The sequence below is a fragment of the Phasianus colchicus genome, chromosome 4 (genome assembly GCF_987193195.1).
Source record: "Phasianus colchicus chromosome 4, bPhaCol1.hap1.1, whole genome shotgun sequence".
Classification (NCBI taxonomy): domain Eukaryota; kingdom Metazoa; phylum Chordata; class Aves; order Galliformes; family Phasianidae; genus Phasianus; species Phasianus colchicus.
This window is the reverse complement of record NC_143439.1, coordinates 49,625,557-49,648,268: the sequence shown is the minus strand read 5'-3', so window position 1 is coordinate 49,648,268 and position 22,712 is coordinate 49,625,557. Positions and strand designations below refer to the sequence as shown.

General features: G+C 34.2%; 1 protein-coding gene across 5 annotated transcripts in view; it reads right to left on the bottom strand.

The window, feature by feature from the left end:
- ATP8A1 (ATPase phospholipid transporting 8A1) overlaps positions 1–22,712 on the bottom strand; it is a 98,239-nt gene that overhangs the window by 21,311 nt on the left and 54,216 nt on the right. For all 5 annotated transcript variants that reach the window (XM_090139497.1, XM_090139496.1, XM_090139498.1 and 2 more), the window contains 10 exons: positions 20,240–20,379; positions 18,786–18,924; positions 17,939–18,003; positions 16,327–16,499; positions 11,433–11,616; positions 11,219–11,329; positions 6,677–6,751; positions 6,424–6,546; positions 3,997–4,075; positions 1,018–1,079 (listed from right to left, as the gene is read on the bottom strand). In XM_090139497.1, the coding sequence (XP_089995623.1) occupies positions 1,018–1,079; positions 3,997–4,075; positions 6,424–6,546; positions 6,677–6,751; positions 11,219–11,329; positions 11,433–11,616; positions 16,327–16,499; positions 17,939–18,003; positions 18,786–18,924; positions 20,240–20,379 (1,151 nt within the window). The remainder of the gene's footprint in view (positions 1–1,017; positions 1,080–3,996; positions 4,076–6,423; positions 6,547–6,676; positions 6,752–11,218; positions 11,330–11,432; positions 11,617–16,326; positions 16,500–17,938; positions 18,004–18,785; positions 18,925–20,239; positions 20,380–22,712) is intronic.

The following is a 22,712-nucleotide window of genomic DNA, read 5'->3' as shown; positions in this document are numbered from 1 at the left end:
ATGTGTACAGTGCTAACGTGCTCAATTGAATGATGGCCACTGTAAAAGATACTTTAAGAGACCCAACTCTATAGAATGATGGCCATTATTAAGGATGCTTTAAGAGTAGAAGTGGGTGCTGGCTGTCAGAAAACCTGACTCAGATCCTAGGATGAACAAAGTTACACAACTCGTGTATACATTTTATAAAATTCACAACATCAGCTGAACTGAGCCAGGTTGCAACTTATAAGTAAGCAGTAGGGTCTGAACCTGACACAGAGAACCTCTTTCCCTAACAAGAACCTGTTTCCCCTCAAATGTCAGGTGGTTCTGGTAGCCACATTCAACTTCGAAGGCCAGAGAAGAGTAAGCAGGTCTAATTCTGCTTCTAAGAGTTTTTGAAAAACACGTACCTGCTGGATATTCTCAGTAAGTTAGAAACAGATATTTAGCTTCATCACTTTGTTTTATGAGATATAAAGTTTTAAAAAAAAAAAGCAAGAATGATTAGTAAGTACAAGAGTAACATAAGATTATCGTTAGGTGTGGTCAAGTTTAATTGATTATGGCAGTTTGGCTGCCCTGAAAAACAGATCAACAAGTCTTAGTTGCATGCGGCTATGCCTTTATTTCAAGTTCCTATTACTGATTAAGAGAGGGAGTAGAGACTTATACTTTCTCAAGTCAACAAACCAGTTCCACACACAATAACTAATGATGCAGAAACTTACCTTAAATTATGGTAATTGTTAATTAGGGAATTACAGTTCCCACTACTTTAAAAATAGACTGTTTCCAGTAAAGGACAGATGAGTCTTCTGCATCTTTACTTTATTAAACTATTTTGCTTTAAAAGCCAGAGTTAAATACAAAACACACTTTAAGGTTTCTCAGAGTCATCCAAGTACCGTTTCATATCAAGTCTTCAATACAGAGAATTATTAATAATAATAAAAAACATCTCTGTAGGAGTTAAAGATAGAGCCAGATAGACAAACAGTTGATAAAGCATTAGATAGCTGTAGCAAGACTTACCGTATAAACGGTGTTTCCCAAGAGCAGATAATCTGAAGTTTTACCATTACCAAATACAGTGCCTGTGGAAGTAAGCAAACACTTAAATATACTCAATTGTACTATACTCTATTTACACTTTATCTTCGGATAGAACAAGACACCACAAGGAAGAACAAGAGCTCTGGAAGCCTGAAAACAAAGCTGAGAACACAGCTTATTTTGAAGTTTATACAAGAGAGGTGGCAGTTGGTAGGCTTACTTGTATGTAAAAATTTGATTTCTGCCATTTACTGCTATATTGATGAACTTCAAGAAAAATTTTCTATCAAGATCTATGTCCTTATTACTTCTTATATCCAGATGATAATAAATAGAGTGTAGACTCTAGTTTTGCATACTGTCCAGAGTCTGGGTTCTATGAAACAAATCCTGAAAATTCTTAAAAATTCATAGGTACTCTCTGGTCAACTATTTCTTGTAGATGCTACTACAATGCAGGCAGTTTGAAATTTTCCACTTAGCCATATTTGTCCACACATTTATGTCTCTAAAGAGTAAACACAAAAAAGCACTCAAAGAAAAAGCTGTGAGCTCTCGGTGACTTCCATAATCTTCAAGATTTTCAATGTACTAATAAACATCTGTTCAAATTTGCACTCTGTTGCTTAACAATATACACCTAACAGTAAAGAACTCAATGAAATAAAACACAGGAATAAGCAGACAGCTATAGCAGTTCCCAACTGTTGGACTGCTAAGACTCAGCACTTTTATGCACTCTTAAAGTTGCGCTATTTATCATTCTTCCTCCATTACTCCATTTCTCTAAGAATTCTCCTGCACTGTCTGTTTCATAAGAAATAGGTGGAGACAGAGACCTGTTCACAATAGTTCTGTTCTCTATTGGATCTCTGTGATGTAAGCACCTCTCTTGGGAAAAAAACAGCATTATTTCCTCTTCCTTCTTTATACACACTTAGCGGCTTCTATCCTCCATTCTTCTCCCCTTGCAGAAACTCTGCACCAGCTGGACCTACAGGAAACGGTTGTACTACACACCAAGCACACAAACCTCTGGTCTTATTTCTGCTCCCTTTGCTCACCCAGCCCTTCTTCAGGAAGGGAGAGAATGACAGAAAGTGGGTTTTTTTCAGACATGATGGCAGTAAACAGGTCAGCTCTAGCTCCTCTAGTGGGAGCTGGAGAGACCGCACTGGAACGCTCTTGCAGGAACGCAGTAGTCTTACCCAGATATCACAGCTTTACTGCTCACATGACCTCTATTCTGCGCTATGTAATGCATCAGTCTCTTACACAGATTGACTGCAACTTTGAATTTAGATTTTATTATGAATTTGAAGCTGCAGTATTAGCATATGAAATAACATTTTGGGACCTTCTTCCTCCTAGGCTGTCTACAACCTTTTTCAAGGCAGTAAGCTGCCACTGAACTTGCATCCAGCAACCTTTCAGAGAAAACAGGCTGCTTCCTACTTTCCATCCAGAAGTCACTCAGCATGGAATATTGCAAGAAGTTTTTCCCTTAACCTTCTCAGGCACAAGCAGCTGTGACTGTCTTACTCTCTTATGTCAACTACCAGAACATTCCTACAGTCCTACATAAATGACTGATTTACGTGGGTGGATAATGATAGGACAAGGGGGAATATTTTCAAACTAAGAAAGGAAAGATTTAGGTTAGATATTAGGAGGAAGTTTTTCACACACAGGGTGGTGAAACACTGGAACACGTTGCCCAAGGAGGTTGTGAATCCCCATCCCTAGAGGCACTCAAGGCCAGGCTGCATGTGGCTCTGGGCAGCCTGGTCTAGTGGTTGGCAATCCTGCACATAGCAAACTAGATGATCATTGTGGTCCTTTTCATCCCAGGCCATTTTATGATTCTATGATTCAGCTCTTTGAAAGGGGAGATAACAGCAGAACAAGGGGAAATGGTTTTAAGTTGAGGGAGGGAAGATTTAGGTTGGACGTCAGGGGGATGTTCTTTACAGAGAGAGTGGTGAGGTGCTGGAACAGGCTGCTCAGAGAGGTTGTGGATGCCCCATCTTTGGAGGTGTTCAAGGCCAGATCAGATGGGGTCCTGAGCAGCCTGGTCTAGTATTAAATGGGGAGGTTGACGACCCTGCATGTGGCAGGGTGGTTGGAGATTCATGACCCTTGAGGTCCCTTCCAACCCTGGCCATTCTGTAATTCTGTGATTCCAAAATGCCCATGAAAACATTTTTGCCAATTGCGCTAGAGCAAATTGCTTGGCAGTTATCAAGAAAGCTGAGATGACTACTAATTTAACAGAGAAAGTATAAGGCACAAGCTATTCTTTCACTGTAGAAAATTTATATTTTCTACAATGTGGAGGCAAAACATCCCAGGCCTATTAGAGCTGCCATAAACACAAATATTCCCACAACCTGGAAATAACGCTTTCAGTCTTTGACAATTAATACAGTGTGCCTCCCACACACCGCCTCCTGTTTCCTTCCACATCTCAGGTGCATATGACAGCTAAGCTAGAACAGCGACAGGACTGAGCTGTCCACGATGACCCACTTGGTCTGTCACAAGTCTACTGATACAGATGTAAGCTACTGGTTTTATATACCCCTGAAGCAACAGGAAAGACTATATTCACAGCCAATAGGGACTTACAACATAAGAATCAATGCAAAGGACTCTAGTGATTTATGATCTTTTAAGTATTTTACACAGTAGATTATTATACACAGATAACAATTAAATAGTAATTTTCTCCATAGTTTAAATTTACTTCAAGCATATTTATAGTTTTACGTAGACAGTATTGCTTCTACTTTCAAACACATTTTAAATAAAACATTTTAAATAGATGGCATCTGTTCCAGTTCTAGAAGTGACACTCTCACAAAGCTATCAGTATTAATAAAGCATTACTACATAAAGAAGTTACTTAGAAACTCAGTACCTTTTGAGATTTATTTTTTTATTTTTCATAACACTTACCATGCTGGAGGGCTTTTAGTGGAAACCAGAACAGAATGAATGAGTGGAAGAGGCCATTTAAACAATGTACCCAGAAAACCTAAGGGAAAAGAGAAATCCATGAGAACCATTTGCAACAAACTAGCTCTGTGAACCCTGACCTTTCTTTTCATCTGTGTGTTAGATTCACAAAATGTGTTTCTGTCAGGCCACCACTGTGAAGTAACATAACTGACAGGCACTTTCTGCCTCTTAGCTCTTCATGGGTCATTTGTTTATTTTTATGTTTTGAAAAAAAAGTATGTATTATCTCCTCCTTTTAATTTCAAATCAGAAGGGCAATTAAAACTTATACATGTGGGAGTATCATCAGAAGAAAATAAACTAAACCAGACAAGTGGAACAATTGCTACATTCTAAGGAAGGGAAGTAAAAAAGGACTTCAGTTTTTATAATTTACTTTTTGCGTAATGATTTTTAAGGCAGAACAAGAAATCACGAGTTTACATAAATTTACCTACATATTTTCACACACAAAGAAATTAAAAAAGGACAAATAATACCTTCCAAAGGTTTCTCCTTACATGCACACCTTCATCATACGGATATTTCTTTAATGTACTTTCAAAATAATTTGAATTAACTTTGAACTTATTTCCATTTATAAAAAGAACTTCCAAAAACAAATGTATTAAGTTTATCCAGAAACAACCTTCTGATGCTTTCCGTAATAGGTATCATACATATTCTTAAGTTTTTTTTAATATCTGTAACCTGTACCTTCAGGATAGCAATTTTTTTTTTTTTTTTTTTTTTTTCCCATTAGCAATGTATTTGGCAATTCCAGCCTTTATTAGAACTAACTATTGTGTATTATCAGAGTTCAGATGTTCAAACAATTGAAATTAAGTTGCTTGCCTCACATTTTTCACAATGTCTCAAAGTCTTTTGTTAGATTATACAACTACCCTGCGACGTATGATCCAATTTACACTCCAACACTTTGCACATTTGAACTTGTGCTACTCATTAACCTTTGTCTCTCCCTCTTGCTATGTCATTACCAGAAGTTTTTATTTGACAGAAAGCACAGGTGGATGCAAGAAAAATTAGTTCTACTTTTCCATTTTCCTGGCCAATTCTTATTGTCACATGCTAATCCTTTAACCTCTGTCATGACCTCATAACCTTTGATCCCTTTTACCATAACAAACATCTGCATCAACATTCAAGACAGTCATGTTTCCAAATCTTTAACAACACCTATTCAACCTATATAGCTGGGAATTTTGTAGACTTTTACTTCTAATAAGTATTGTATGGGAAGAGCCAGAGAATTTCCAAGGAAGTGAACAACACAACTAAATATATACGTATAACAGAGTTATCATTTAAAAACAGAACTGTAACTCATGATGTACATTACTGTATTAAAACTATCACAACAATGAAGTGCCTGAATTAACAGACCACTGTAAGACTTGCATTGTTAAAGCATTCACAGTGACATAATGATAGTTTCCTTATCATTTTCAGGTTTGTGGGTGAAGAGAGGAAGTGAGGCTGAAGGAGAAAAATCTCATGCATAGAAGATTCAAGGACATTTTAGACAAGTAATTCTCTGTAAAAGTACTTCAGTTTCATAAGAAAAGAGGCACAAGAGTAAGAGGTATCAGCTCTCCACAAACTACAAATCATCACTTAACAGGTATTCAGTGGCAAATTAAAAACGTCTTCAACTTCATTACACAATGACTTCAAAGTCCTAATTATATGTAGAAAAATAAACTAAAATCAAAAGGAACCCTTAAAATGTCACAATGCTCGCACAGATTCGGAAAATAGTTTAATTATCTCTTAACACAGATTATTTACGGACAAATCTGTAGAAATTGCATGTTTTATATACAAGCCCTGTGGTTTTTTTTACTATTTAATCTCCAAGATCGTATAGAAATATTAAGATATAATAAGATATTTTCTACTAGAAGTAACTGCAAATTTCTTTTGATCTCTCTGATGCATTTTTAACTGTATTTAAGTATTTTTTTCCAAAACTCAAAATTAAATTGTAAAATCACAACCCCAAATTGACAAAGAATTGAACCATGTCCCTCCCTCTACAAATCTAATGACAGATTTTATTGTCCTCTGAAACGCTTCTCCACAGGCTTCTGTAATCCATTCCCATATAACAGTACAAACACATACAAACCAATGACAGAGAAGTTTAATCACTTCTGCCTGTAGAAGACAGCTTTATTGCCAGCAGAGAAAAAGAATCAAGGCTGAAAACAAAAGAATACTTGCTGTCTATTTCCACATTTCAGTATAAACAGACAAATATGATTTGTATCATTTATGGATAAGTGGACAACCGGAAACAGTAGCAATAAACATCCTCTCCTAAAGATAATTGTGTTTTAATTACATTTGATTTTTATCTACCTTGGTATTGAAGTCCAGTGCATTTTGGGAAGTCTTGTATAACTCAGGATATTTCAGCATGTTTTCTTTTCGGCAGGATCTCTCAAATATTCCAAGAGTCAGTGGAGGCATTGCTGTAAACATCTAGTATGTGGATTAAAAGAACATAGTGCAAGAGTTGAGAAGTGAAGCCTCGCTTAAGGATTATTCGAAGTTGTTACCCAAGAAGCATTTATGATTATGATTGAAAATGAAAACACAAAAACAACCTTACCACATTGTAAAGGCCTATACACCATCTTTCAAAGAGAATTTGTCCAGAAAAGCCATTGACAAAAGCAAACCAGATCTGAAAAAGAGGAAAATCATACTACTCAAGTGTCTTGCAAAGTGTAATAAACAGATTTTTCTTCAACTTCACAAAACGGGGTATTCCTAAAACACATTTACAATACAGTTGAGAGCGTTCTGGTCTAAACCTCTATGATAAAAATTATTATAGAAACAACTTGTTTTCAGAACAGATGGGCAATCTGGTCTAATATGTGAGCAATTCCAACTAAATATGAAAATATTTCAGGGAGGTAGCTATTTTCAAAATCAATTTCATGTTTTTTAATAATTTAAGAGTAATTTAGCTCAATGCACTTGTATTGTGGTTTTTTTGTTGTTGTTGTTGTTTTTTTAAAATGAAACAGGATTACTTTCCTAAAAACATAGAAACATGGAAAAAAAACCACATTTTCTCATGTTCTTTAGCAAAGCATAACCACTTTCTTGTTTTTCTTACCTCATACTTATTTTATTTGAATGACAGGAGAATTATGTCATGACAGGAGAGGATGTTTCACTAGCAAGTTATGCCAAAACTATCTTGTCTTTGACAAAGGTATCAGAAGTCAGGATTACCTAAAGAATATTCTAGTTAATTTAAGACTCATGTCTTTCAAGTGAACTTTTAAATGTCACTTTGCAGAGACTCTGCTACAGTTTGCATTTTGTTTGACTTCATAATGGAAGCATGAATTGCTATAAATTCCAGGTTTATCAATATATACAGAGGCTGATGTGCAGATAATCAGATTCTATGAACAAAGTTATTCCTTTAATACATGGAGGAATGTCTGAACATTTTTGCAAATACTTAAAGGTAGAAAAAAAATTGAAATTAGCAACTATTAATACTAAAAACAGGAGTTAAAATCCAGTTAAAACAAATTGCTGTTTATTCAAGCAATAAATAAAAAGTAAAAATATCTATGTCCAATTATTGGAACAAGATTGTATACAAGAAGTACAAAAGTTAGATTTGCAATACAAAGTCATAGAAAGTTTCAGAAATCTTCTAAGTTTCTTCTGTTGTAACGAACATCCTATTTTCTAATGTTTCACTCTATTCACTTGAAAAGCAATGTTATTTAAGGGAATTACTCCATAGCTGTTCATTAATCAGATTTTTATTAAATGCTGTGTATTTTACTTTTGGATTTTTGGAGTGGATATTATGATTAAACTGTGATTATATTAGATCTTTACCAGCAGTATTTTCTCAGTAATTGAGCATGAGAGTAGTACGAGTGTTCATTACTAAATATCAGCATGATTTTTTTGATATTTTACAACAAAGCTTAAAGCATGAATCTAGTCTAGAACCTCATCACTACTGTTCAAGACAAGTTGTGCTCAACTGCCTTTTTTCTTTTCAACTTCTTCATTAGGCATAGCTCCTGCATTATCAAACCCCCAGACTAGGAAGATGGCTCTTGGTAGGGGACTGATGGACAGATAACATTACATGATTTGCCCCTTTTAAAAACATTTAATTTGAAATGGTTTAGGGTGACATAAAAGCAAAATATCATTAAGGAATAAGTGACTCAGTAGTCAGGCTTTGTCTCTTTGCTGGTAATGTTAGACAGTTTAACAAAAATACAACTATAGGAAGAAAATTATACCCTTAACCTTACATGAAAACCAAATTCTATAGAGCTGAATACAGTATTATTAGTGATAGTGACAAGAAACACAATTTCTTTCTTCACAGTGGGAGATTTAATTACAGACAACTGTGTTCCATTCTGATTGTGGGGGACAATGGACGAAGGCAATTGCATGAGCATAACATGAGTATTTATGACTTATTTTACATCATGATAATTTTGGCTGTGCGCCCCAATCAAACTGCTCAAATTACTGAGCAAGCATCCCTGTAACGAGAGGAAAGGAGAGAGGGGTCTGAGAAGTAATATGGACCGTAGGAGGGAGAAGTGAAAATTCAGACCATTTTGTGGTTCAGTGGTCATGGAATTTCTCTCAAAATAAAAGACTTTAGTTCATAAAATGAGATATATCTCAATGCAGATCCTTACATTGCTGTTTTCAAATCATATAATGCAAAAAAGTGGGCACAAACTGCTTTCCGCTGTCTGTTTTTTAAACTGAAGTCAGTACAGTTTACATGCACTATAATCATACTTCACTATATTACCCTTACTGTTACAGGGACTAGTTCCATATAAAAGAGGAGGTGCATATTTAAATACATATTGAGTCATAATACAGAGTGAAGAAAAAAGTTATTACTGATCACTTCTGGTTTCTTTTCAATAGCTTAGATATTGATAAACACTGTTCAGAGAGCATGAAGTATTACTATAAACCTTTAGCATTCCTAAACCAAGAAACTCGTGGCACTCATTTCACCTCACCTCACAGCTGCCTACGAACAAGGCTGCATTTTAGATTACGAGAAATCCATTATAGTACTTGTTTCTACTGAGCAGACATTTAAAATATAACACGCACATATGAAGTAAAGGCAGGCATCATTAATTATTTTCAGCTAATAAATGTATTTAAAAAAAAAAAACAACAACCCTTCCAGACATGTCTTTCATAGTATTACTTTCTAAATTCCAAGACAGAAGAGGCGTGGTCACAAAGGCCTCACAGACGTTTTCCTGATGTAGCATTTCTGCATATTAAGCAGCAGCTTACAAATACTCATTGAGCTCTCTGCTCCCACGCCTGATCTGTAAAAAAAAACTGAAAAGAGAGATTCAAGACTGGCAGTTGTCCTTTCCAGAGACATTCAGTGATGAATTTCTGCCCATTCACTCACAGCATTGACATGAGCCATTAACGTCTGTGAAAGATTTTGAGCTGACAAATGTTGGGTATATAGTAATTGAAGTAGAAGTCCTCTAATCTTCCAGAGAGGGTGTATATGACAAAATGCTTGTATGTGTGATACGTAAAGGGTCAAAATCCACATAAAAGCGATCTCTTCGCCCTCTGTCTGCTCAGTAGATTGAGGCTTCAACTACTGGTACTTTGTATTTTTTTACTCTAGGATCTTTGCACCTTGCATTCAGAAAGAATGCAACTAGTGGAAAACTTACATCTGATCTAAGTTATACATTTACAACATGTTTGGAGGTGACAGAAACAGAAAATTAAAGAAAAGAAGAAGTATGTTCTAAAGCACAAATTCTTAAGCTTCTCTTTAAACACCTAATACTGTTTTTCAGTAAATGTTGAAAAAAAATTGAAAAAATTTGAAAATTTGAAAAAAAAAATTGATGTAAGAACTACTTATCAGGAATTATGGAAGTAAGATCATTTGATTAGATAATCTGATTTTGAAATGCTGGATCTAAAAAATATCTATAAAACACAAAGGATGTTCAATAATTTTTTTTTTCCCCCTATGGCTTTCTATATTACAAGTTTTTCTAAAGAGTCTGTATACTTACTGCTACATATAAAATAAAAAGTTTTAAATATTTTCAAATATTGCAACAGTAGAAGATCACTAATATAAACATCAAAATCAGAAATATTATCCTAATGTTTACATCAAATCTAACAGGAGTAAGGCATTTTCCTTCGGTCAAAATTAAATACATACTGTGCAATTGAAGATATTAATTTGACAATGTATTAAAAATTAAAATGTTTTTAAGAATAATTGTTAACCACAAGACTGCAATGTGATCACGAAGGTTGAAAACTACATCTACATTAATCACACTGCAGTACAAATGTGGAAGATTTACTTGTAAAAATTATTGTTTAATCAAAGCTTGAAATGTTTTTTTCCATATTTCTAACTCACAACATCACTGTTAATTTAAAGCTTGAATTATACAAATAGTGCAACTAGATATGTATTATAAAAGTTCATTCAAAACACACTCAAAGTTGTAAGGTTGCAATGGTCCTGAAGGTCTTGAGAACTACAGCTACACTTGCTGTCTTAACAATACAAATGAATAATTAGATATTAATTACACCACAGTCCTCTCATACTACTGTATTTTTCACAAGATACCATTCCGCTTAAAATTGCAAGTCAGAAAAAAAGGTCAGTTATCTTTAGGAAGGTAATCCTGTTTCTAAATAGAGCCTAAAGAGGCATGGCTCCCACCTCAACAAGTAAAAAGCATGCAACAGAGTAATTAAACATGTACATAAAAAAACATAAGGATTGTTCCCAACAGCACAACACAGTTCAATAGAGACCTGAAAAAGGACTTCAGTTTACAAATTGGACAGTTAATGACACCAGCTCAACAAAGATCTTAAACACATACATCTCATAGTAAATTTAAAGCTACTTACATACTTATTAGTAAGATTGTTGTTGAAGGTCTTAAAAAGTTTTTAAAAAAATCACTAATATTAATGAGTTCAATAAAGATTTATCACTACTATTTACTGGAAGTTAAATGTTTCTTAAAATCATATAGAATAATCAAAAGCTCAAAAATAAAAAGGTTTTAATTTTATAGAGTAACATTTACTGTAAAATTACCTCAATGATATAAAGGACTATATTCTTGTAGAAGCAATATAAGATGCATTTAGCTACTCTGTTATAATTCCAGGCACCATGAACCAATAACAAATTCTTCAAATACTTGAACTGCAAAAAATGAGAAACAAACATAAAATGAAAATGTCCATAGATTGATATTAATTTGATACTAAACTAATTTATTCTGGTCTTTTACAGTATAATAGCTTACCTGAGCTATTGAGTAGTCTGAAGAATTAGCAGCCTGTAGACCTTCATTTCCACTAATACCAACACCAACATGTGCTGTTTGTATCATACTAACATCATTTGCTCCATCACCAATCGCTAGAGTTACTACTTTAACTTGCTTTTTGACCATTTCTACAACTTCAGATTTTTGAAGTGGAGATACCCTAAGTTGTAACAGAAAAGAAAAAAAAAAAACAAACAAACAGAACTTTCAAATGAATGACCTTGAAAAACATACTTTATTCCTTGAAAAGGCACTAAAAGCAGAGTAATATCCTAGACAATGGTATTATCTTGTTGTTGGTCTTTACACTATATGCCAAAAGCAAATTCCCAGAATTCACAGAAACCTTGGATTTGTTGAAACAAAGTATTTAATAGGACTAGAGACACACAAGTCAAACAATAATGGGCCCCTAAAGTGGAGTAATGGCAGAAAATCCAACATTGCCACTACTAATAGTAACTTAGAACAACTGTAGGTTGCTTTTCATTTTGCTTTTATATGTTTTTATTTTCCTCTCTGCTAAAACACTTATTTTATAAATTTTTTTTTATAAATTTAAGAGGCAGATGTCATAGCAAACAGGCAGAAGTAACAAGTGTGGAGCACCAATACATTAACATAACCTACAATGCTAAGTTAGAGGATGCAACTTTGAACACTGATTGTTGATCCTTCATTCTACGTAACTGCTAGTAACTTCTCCTTCATTTGTTTGTACCAACCACCAAGAAATGCGGATGGGGAGGGAACAAACTATTCCACAGATGATTCTCAAGAGATCCGTTGATCAAACTGTATCAGTTTTGGTTCCATCTTTCATTATGTCACATGTGTATGTTCCATTTCAAGTTCACAGTGTTCTATTTTGAAGTTGAAATTCAGTCATATATTTGAAATATGATAATTGCAAATAATTTACAAAAATTGTGTGCCAGCATAGGCATGTTTCACAAGGTAAGGAAGGGAAGGAACAAACTGTAAGAAGTGTGTCAATCCAGTCTTGTGCTTCCTGGCACTGGATCTACCAACCAGACCCTTCCTGAATGAGTCATTTAGGGATACTAGAATAAGAGAAGACATGCAAAAACCCAAACCTTGCTCTTCTCTGCCGCCTGCAGAGAAAGCAATTCACATTTCAAAACATGAATTCTGCTGCATTTAGGTGAATTTTCTGTGGAGTCGGGGATGTGCATCCAGTGAAGAGAAGATGAAATGATCCTTTCCTCACATATCTTTCCAGATAACTAATTCTGACTGCCTCCATGCAAAAACTAAACATGGTTAAGAAGGAAAACTTGCCCTTGGATACAAACAAAGTCAAAACTGAGGAAAAAATGTGTATTTGTAATTTATTTTCTCCAAGTCTTCTTTATGCACTCACAGCAATAATCACCCTGGCACCATAAGCTTGTGGTATTTTGTAGTTGAGGGTGCGAAAGAATCCCCCTTGAAGTGCCAGAATTTTGGGGTTAAGTGTTATGTAGAGATATTCATATCTTGACTTAATTCTTCCAGGTCAAAAAGAATAGAATAATATAAAATAAGTTTTTGGGAACAAATTCAGAAATGAAAGCCACAAAAGTGCAGTTATTTCTGAATAATGCCCCTTCCTGAACACACTCTGTATATATATATACTCACTGGGATACCACCAAGCAGCAGAGCCTTTACAGTTTATGAGTACAGTTCTCGACTGAACTAATGCACTTGTAAGCTCAGTAAGAGGAAGAAATATTACAATCAAACAAAAAATTCAGCACTATTCTATAGATCCTCGTCAAAGATTCTGTAACTTCAGGGACCCAAAGACGCCTCAGGATACTTCAAAAAAATTATATGCATATATTATTGATGAGACTTGTGATAGCGAGCTGTATAATCTAGTCAAATTATTTTTCAGAACATGGCATAGTATGACATTCCTCTCTGTGCGATGATCTTTATGGTAACAGCCAGGCTGAATAATCTGCTTTGTCTTGACTTTGCTTTTTTGTAATTCAGTTTGAGAGGAAAAGTTCTTTTCTCTAACTGAATGTACATTTCCTCACATTTCTTCTCCTTGCTTCTTCCAAAAAAAAACCAACCCCAAATAGAACAAATACCTCACGTCTTTTAAGATAAAGAATGAAATTAAACTCTCCACATTCAACAGACTTCTTTTTAAATAGCATTGAGTCTGAAGACAGCAGTATGCCAGTGCATGCTATGAGATTTTTGAGAAAGGCCACTGGGATGAGTACAACTTTGTGGTGAACTTGGGATGAAAGCTTATGGGCAACAGTCCTCCAAAAGAATCTCTGGTCCAAGTATATTCAGAAGTATTTCTAAGATTTTTTAAAAATTATTTTTAAAATTTGAATACCGCTGATGAGTATGATATCAAGATCAGCATTAGTCAGCTTCTGCAGGAGATGCCTGATCTGATAACTTCAAAAAAAATCTTTCCAACTTTCCAGAAACAGCGACTTACTACCCTTTCAGAAAACATTATAGAGGCAGCTGGAAGATGGCATTTACTTTCATTGCCAAGTGAAAGCAATGTGTTTGGTGAATACATCTAATTTAAAGACACCAAAAAAACCACCAACAACAAAACACCAAATCACCTCCCATTCAATTTGTTTACTCTGAGCGATGCATTTTTACTACAAAATAATCAATTTGACATTCTTATTGCACACGTTATTCAGAAACCAATACAGAGCTGGAATTCAGTTTATTTAAGTCTTTAAGCCAAACATCTGCTTGGAATTAATAACATATGAAAATTTTTTGACGTAAAATATCTACCAAATATTTGTCAGCTTCTCGCGTTATGGTTTCTCTTATTAAGAATTCATTGGTAAGAAATGACTCCGAACAAGTGAATATGGGATGTACACTTCAAAGAAAACAAAGTAATTTGTAGTTTTAAAACAAAGAAGTGTTTAAAATGTTTAGTGCTTTCATATAGACGGAAAAGAAGTTGAGATTTTAATTTAGTCATAACAATATATTTAAGTGATTTGTATTAATTAAAATGATAATTAAGCTTTTTGTCTTCAAGATCAGAAACAAGTAGGGGCAATTTTATATATTGAAGATGGAACATTAGCAGCAAAAAGTATTTTGATAGAATTTCTACTTTAGAGAACTATTGAAAATGTACATATTAGAATAGTGAATGCTACAAGCAAATATTTTAGTTTTAAACCTGCAGCCAATTTTAAACAACCACAAAATATGTCAGAGCATATACCTAGATATGCATTGAAACCAGATGACCTGCGAATATTATGGAAATATAGAAATAGCACAGAAAACGCTGCTAGAATGGAAACCTTCATTTTGTACTTTCTGTTGTTTAGTCACAGAAAGGTTAGCAATACATGACAACTCTATGTACAGAATACCTTGCAATGGCTCAACAGTCCAACAGAAACAGCAATAACGTTTTTTTTCAAACAGCAGAAAATATAGTTCAAGGAAAGAAAAGAAAGGAACAGTTTTGAAATAAACATTCTACATTCAACCCATCTACAACTTGTTATTTGTTATAATGAGCAAAACTGGAAAGACTACTGCTGTGCATTTTCTAAAGCAATTATAATCAGGCATAGTACCCAATGTAAAACAAAATGGAATTGGATGTAACAAACATATGGAGACCTCTAAAAATGTGAGATATCATGCTTACAACACTTCTATACTGAGAAACAGCAGAACATCTGGACTACAGAATACTCTGAATACCTGTTTCTGAATTCACTATGCCTATACCCAACAGCTTTTTCCATACTATTACAAAGGTCAAAACAGTGAAAAATATTTTGAAAACATTAACTGGCTATACCTCTAATTGTTACCTTGGACACTGATAAAAATAACAGCTATTTCCACAGCTCTGGGGTTTTTGATTGCATTTCTAATAGACACTCTGTGTTGTCATCGATCTTGTAATGAAAAGTCCTTGCTTCTGCTTTTTCACACATAAATCTCTTGGGCTAAGGCAAGCCCTTTGAAAGTTGATAGGAGCAATTCTTATCTAGCTACTAATGACTTGACTTCCCTTTTAGTTCAATCCTTCAAATGTAGAAAAGGTGATGTACTACTAAGGAGATATTTGTGGGTTTTGTGCTAAAAGCTGTAAAAACGCAACAAAGTCCCAAAACATAGAAGCTATCAATTATAACACCTTATTTAAATATAAAAACAAGAACATTAAAAAGCAAGCCAAACTGTTTTCATATTGTGTATGCTTGAAAAAACGCACATCATATTTTGTTTAATCTCAAAAAAGTTCCCCTGTTAAGGTAAGTCTAGAGCTCTAATAAAGTTTACATGAAAGGATTAAATGCTTGGTTGTATAAGAGAACACCAAAATAATCAGGAATAATAACAACAGTAACATAAAGGTGTTTCTGTCAACTTCAGGAAAAAAGATCATTTAGTGTAGTAGCTTTCACATTTCTGTCCACCTATGCAGCATCACTGATGGCTTACAGGAAAGGCAGAGATGTTCAGTTTTGCCTGCAGAGGAAGTTCTATAAAAGAAGACGGACGAATTGAAACCTGTAGTTAACTAGAGTATCAATTTAAAGTTAACATCAGTCTTTTAATCTTGCTGAGACTATTCTTGATGGATAACACAATTTTCTTGGATATATGCAATTTCAATTACTTTGTTTGGGAGGTATGCTGCTGTATCAGGCTTTGCTACAGAGATACTTTGCTTGAATGACTGCATTTCAGAATATTACTTATTGCTTTTTATTTAGATTTTATCAGTGGAAGGTATGGATACATACAATTTCTCTGTCATGGAAACAGCTTTTTAATTTTTACATGTCAATAAAAATATTGTAGAGAAGAATAATGTAAACCTTACCTGCAACAAATAACAGCTTTACATGACAAAGCCAAATCCAGGAAATATTGCCTCACTCCAAAAGTCAAAGCATACTTCAGAGATTTACCATCAATAATGAGAGCAAAATCATTTTCCTTCCTTAAAGCATCACCAAGAGTACTGCAATGATGGCTAAGCGTCTCCCTCGTTCCCTGTTGCACAAAGGAAGTGTTATTTTTATTTCTGTTTTTTAGTCTAAATATTCTTTCAGTAAAAAGGAAATTTCCTTTTGATTAAGTTAACAAGTAAATAGTATGTTTGTCTGTATTTAGGAGGCAGTACTATGTATTTAGCTTCCTTTGGGGAGGTCAAGCACAGTTATACGATGGAGTGTCATGAATAAAAAAAGTAATTTCTTTTTGTTGTATTTCTTTCTATGAAGGGCCTTCATAGGACTCAGAATAAAGAAGGGCTTTGAAGTAGAAAGGAAGATGAAAGTTTTTGCTTATAAAGATTTGAATTTGACAAACTGTTGCATCCTATGAAAACAGCAATATATAAATATATTAAAACAGGCTTAAAACCAAAAAATTATGCTACTCCAGTTATGACATTCTATACGTATATAGAATTTGTCGTAACCACCTAAAAAGAAAACTTCAAGAAATAATTATAAATTTCAAATACTCCGAAACAAATCTCAACTTCACCTGTCTCCATGTGCTGACTGTGCTCTCTGCCTACTTAGCTTCTACTGGTCTTTTAGAGGCTAATTGGTTTATCTAAAAGATTAGGCTGTTGGGGAATTCTGTACTCCAGGTTTCTTGTCTCTTCCTCTGTGGAAACTCCAAGAGTAAGGTGACCCAACAAAAATTCTTAAAAATGACAAAAAATTCTGTAACTATTTTACAGAGTGCCTTTGTCCATTATGCAACACTATAGCATGCAAGACAATATCAACAAACTTTCATAAGCTATTCGAATACATAAACTGAGAACAGAAGAAAATTGCCTTTCTTCATTAATATCACAAGCTATTTGTGAAAGAAGTTACTGTATTGACAGACTATTTTCAAATATTAATCAAGAGCTGCTGCCTGTTCTGTTTCAATTCTGATTTTACTTCCAATTTTATCAGGAAGAATATGTCAGTTAAAATAGTTCATATTTAAAATGAAATCACTGTGATGTTCATGTTTCAACACTGAAAGTGTGCTATTCTAAATGACTCAAAACATTTTAAAAAGTACTTAGTTTTCTAGGCAACCTGGTCTAGTATTAAATGGGGAGGTTGGAGATTCACGATCCTTGAGGTCCCTTCCAACACAGGGCATTCTGTGATTCTGTGAGTTCATATTATAGCCTACTTTACACACTACCACTGAATCCTTCAGTTAAGGCAATCCCCTCTTGCTGATTCTCATACTTCCCATTCACTTATCCCTCCCTTCCTTTCCCTAAGTCCTAATGTAAGCTTAGTTTCAGGGTTTTCTCCTGAAGCCTCCTGAAGCCTCCTGAAGACAGAGGAAACTTCCACTGTAAAGTTCATCTATGATTCCCTGAGAGGACAGCACCAGGATATTTTATCTGGATATTTTATGTAGAAAATAGTGACATTTTATTAACTCACAAATCTGCATGTTTCACTTACATCAAGAGAGCCTTCATTTATAACAATCAGTCCCATGTTCTTTCTCAGAAGTTTACAGGAGTGACCTGTAAGAACATTTTTTTCAACAGTTAGTTCCACCAAATCCAATGTAACACAACATAGTATTTTTTTTCCTGTAAGTGAGAGAATTAAAATTAGAGCTCCCCAGTTGAAAGCACTGGGAAAAAAAACAAAAAAAACCCACTATTCTGCATTCCATAAAAATTAGAGATAGTAAGTCAGAATAGTTAGAATTTTCATTGTTGCAACTTGTGACAGGTGTTTCTTGTTACAGTAACATATTATATTTATCAAAATTATTTTTAGGACACATATATGCTACTGTAAGGAGTACTAATTCTTCAATACTGTTTTCATGTATTACTATTCAAAAATACAGGTTTATTACTGCTTAGTTTAGTTAATACATTATTCCTTTCCTCCCTCACTTAAAATACAAGAAAACAATCAAAAGAAATCTCTGACTGATGGTAAAGATTACAGCACTTTACTTCACAAGCTATGCGCTTTACTTTAAGATCACGGTTCCTATCATTCCTGAAAGAATGAAAAATAAAGAAAGGAAATACTTATATTTTGTTAACATTATACCTTCTCAGTTTTTTTTCTCCTCTCTAGGATAATAGGAAGTTTTTTTGCTCTTAGTATTGCAATGGAGGAAAAAAAGCGACTATTACCCCACTCTCCTCCTACCAGAGACTGAAAAATAAATTATTATTTAAATTCTTGAATGCCACATAGTAGTAGTATTCTACAAAATACCTTTCTATTCTGAAAACAATTTTACTCTATCAACAAAGCCATCAAGTAAATGCAATTGTAATACCAATGTTAATGGCAGTTTCTTGTTTGTCCCCAGTAAGTATCCAAATTTTTATGTCAGCTTTCATGAGTGTTTCTATGGTCTCAGGCACTTTGTCTTGTAGTTTATCTTCAATTGCTGTTGCTCCAAGCAGCTGAAGATTCTGTGAACATAAAATATCCAGCACATGAAGATTTTCCAGTTTAAATTCAGTTTTAATCATTTTAGTCTCTTTTTGTTTAATATTGAATATTTATGATGAAATTAATGTTCTTAAAATTCATGAACATGGTATATTTTTAAGATTGTTCCACACATTTGTTTAAACTGCTCACATATATAAACTCAAACCCTACAACTGACTGAAACTGTATGTTCACACCTTTCTTTTTGATTGATTGAACACTCAATTTTTTTTTCAGGCTCTAAATTGTAAGCAGTTTCATCAACAGTCTCATGGAACTGACAGTTTTAAAAACAACAACAACAACAAAAACCCCACCATCACAAAAAAGAAAAAAAACAAAAAAACAACCCTCAAAAAACAAACCCCACACGCATACAGAAAGATAGCCAAATCAAAAAAAACAAAAACCAAAACAAAACCAACAAGAATCCTCCACGAAAAATCAGGAAATAAATGCAACCAAATGTCAAAGCTTCAAGCAATATCTCATGAATGCCTTCTGGTTATCTGCACTCCTGCTGAGGCAGTGAATTCAAACTGCTCAGGGCAGTTCCAGTAGCAGTACTGCCAGGAACATAAGGAAAGCTCTGCTATGGTGAGGCTGTATCTGAGTATCACCTCCCCTTCTGAGTCTTCAATAGAAAAGATATTAAAAAAAAAAAAATGGAGGAAATCCAGTGCAGGGACACATAACTTAGGCTAAATGGGTTATTCTGTCTTCTGCTAACTGAAGAGGGCTCACAGAAAAGCCATCTTCCTCTACAACACGCACAGTATAAGAACAAGAAATGCGTTCTCCAAGAGAAGAAATTTAAATTCAGAAAAAAGGGAAGAAGAATAGTTTAGCTCTATAAAATCACCTAGTGCAGCTGAGAAAATTCCCTTAAAATTTTATTATAGTGCTGGGCAACCTGACCTAGCCCTGAATTAGCCCCACTTTGAGCAGGGGGTTATGTCTGGATGACCCCTTAACCTTAACTTCTATCTGTTTCTGTGATCAGTATACAACTTAGCAGCTGTTTATTTATTACCTACTTTATTCCACAAAACAGCAACCCTGAAAAATAAAAAACCTTTACAGTAGCTCAACTCAAAAATCAGTATTTTCCAGGAAAGAAGTTATTTTCTGTCAAAACTTTGACAGAGTAATCTTTCTTTCATTTCAGTCACCTCAGTTGCAAGGGCTATACGATATATCCATCAGTATAATGCTAGAGCTTTTTCTATCAAAGCATTGTCAGTCACTCAGATTTCATATTATATAAAGAAATCCCCAGAAAACTGCACATACTTTCTCAATTAGTTCATAGCTCTCCTCAAGTTTGAGTGCTCTGTTTTGTATAGCTGTAGAAGCACGGTGATAGACATCTAACCATTCTTGATAATCACTTTCTGAAATCTCAGCCACAGCAAAACACAAGGTTCTTAAGCCTAAAGAGAAAGCACATAGAAAATGATTATGTTTCCGTGATATAGATGCAATGAGTAACTACAAGCATTTTTTCATTACATTTGCTTATGTCTGATTTTCAGCATACTGCTGCATGTCTTGAAGAAATTTGTTCCATGTATTTAAAGCAAAAAGTATAATAAACTTAATTAAAATTAAATGCTGCTATGATGATAAGCAATAAATCTATAATGAAGGTTAAAATATATCATCATGTTATAATTTCTCCTCTTTCACACCTCCTCAAATGTCCTCAGAAAGTTCTGAGCTAAAATTTAAAATTCACCACATAGAAGCCAAAGCTGAATCTCATCAAATTTTATTTCCTCACCTCACAGATTTTCTCAATGTTCCAAATTCTTAAAATAAAACCTTTGTATATAGGCAACATTTTGGGATTTTATTTAATCTCTGCAGTTACAGATAAATAATAGAATTTTTTCTTCAGCAGAAACGTAGACTGGGCACTGAGCACAGTGAGAATTTGAGGCTGCAAAATTATGGGAAAAAAAACCACCATATATTTTCCGTCCACACAGATTTAATTTCAGTTTAAATAATCAGGTACGTCCTAACAGTTTGTTTTCATGTATCATGAGATTTTTATGGTTCTACAGCACAAAACTGGATTAACTCTTTATATATGGAGAAGGGTCTAGCCAAATGAAATCGTCTGAAATCAGAATTTGCTGGCATGGAAGTTTAGAAGAGGTATAGGCAGGACTACTGCATCACCCTTGAGCATTTACCCACTGTTCTCTAGGAGGTGGGGAGCATCTTAACCAGGGATGAACAAACACAACATATTTGAACATTGTTCCGTTGTGCACAGATCAGCATCAACAGCAATCTTGAAATGCTGAAAGAGGCTTGACATGGCATAAAACAACTTTCTTTCATTGAAGATACATAAGTAATTTTGTCAGAATGTAAACCATTTGTATTCCTAATACACTGACAACTGAGTACTGTTATCATCACAGTTCTAACCACTTAGCTCCAAAGTACAAATCAAATGAATTACTATTAACATTTTTGTTTAAAAAGGATATGTTAGCAAGATTCAAATTAATGAATATGAGGTAAGAAGGAGGAGGAAAAGAATTCATGACTAACAGTAATAATATTTCCAGAATTCCTTCAAAATATTTTATGCAGATGATGAAATAAAGAGAAAAAATTACCAAATATGAGCAAACTTGTTTTTCAAGGCGTTTTTTTTTTTTTTTTTTTAAATCAGAGTGTAATTATTTTTCTATTTTTAATTTGAAATATTTATTTTAATTTTTATTTAAAAGAATCTTCCAAGTAAAAAGTAGCAAACAGAATATCATTAAATCAGCTTTGTAACAGACTGGAACAACAACACAGAAAAATCATACACTTTCTCTATTTACCCAAGCAGACATTAACACTCAAGCTTAGTAAATGCTTAGATATAAATGCCAGCCATGCTAACCACTTCATTTTTGAACACACCAAGAACATGCAGCAAATGCCAAGGACATACTGTACTGCCACATGAAAGGCTACGCATGAGAAACTTTGCAACATCATTGGCTGCAATTTAGATCTGATGCAAAAATAAATACCAATTTCATTAATCGATTCCAGAGAGAAGTACTTTTGCTACTTTTTTTTTCTCCAGATTGAATTTAGTGTTTTTGAAAGGTTAGCAATTCACTTCTGAACAGTATATCTTTTCATCCAGTGAAAAGCACTTGAACAAACTTCTTAACATCAATACATATCTTCCCTGGTTTTAAAGAAGGGCAAAATCCTTTGCTTTTTATTTTTATTTCCATCAGTCCAACCTGAGTGCTAAAGAAACACAGTACCATTTGTACCACTGATCTAATGAGAATATTATTAAGAACTGGATTTAAATTCTCCTATTATCACACAGGGTAACAGATACTGATTCTACGTTTATCTTTTCTGCAACCAAATGTATAGACTCACATCCCAAACCAATTTCATATCTAATTATCTTTTCCCTGACTGGTTCTGGTTAGGTCACAAAAATACTTCCCCAAATGGGCCAGTCAGCTCAGAGCTGGATTCTTATAGTGAAAGGATGCATCTGAGGCTTCTTATTGTACTATCTGTCAAATGTATTCAGTTTTAGTTCTGCTTTCAAGTTTCTTGTAGAAATTTACTCTCATTTCTAATATCTATAAGACTTCTTTTCTGTTTGTTTTTTTAAGGCTAACAAAATGTTTCCCGCAGTGATCTTAATATGGAGAACGATCTGAGGCTCGCTTCTGCTGTCACAAACAAAATCAAGAGACCGAAGTTGTCGACTGTTACATTA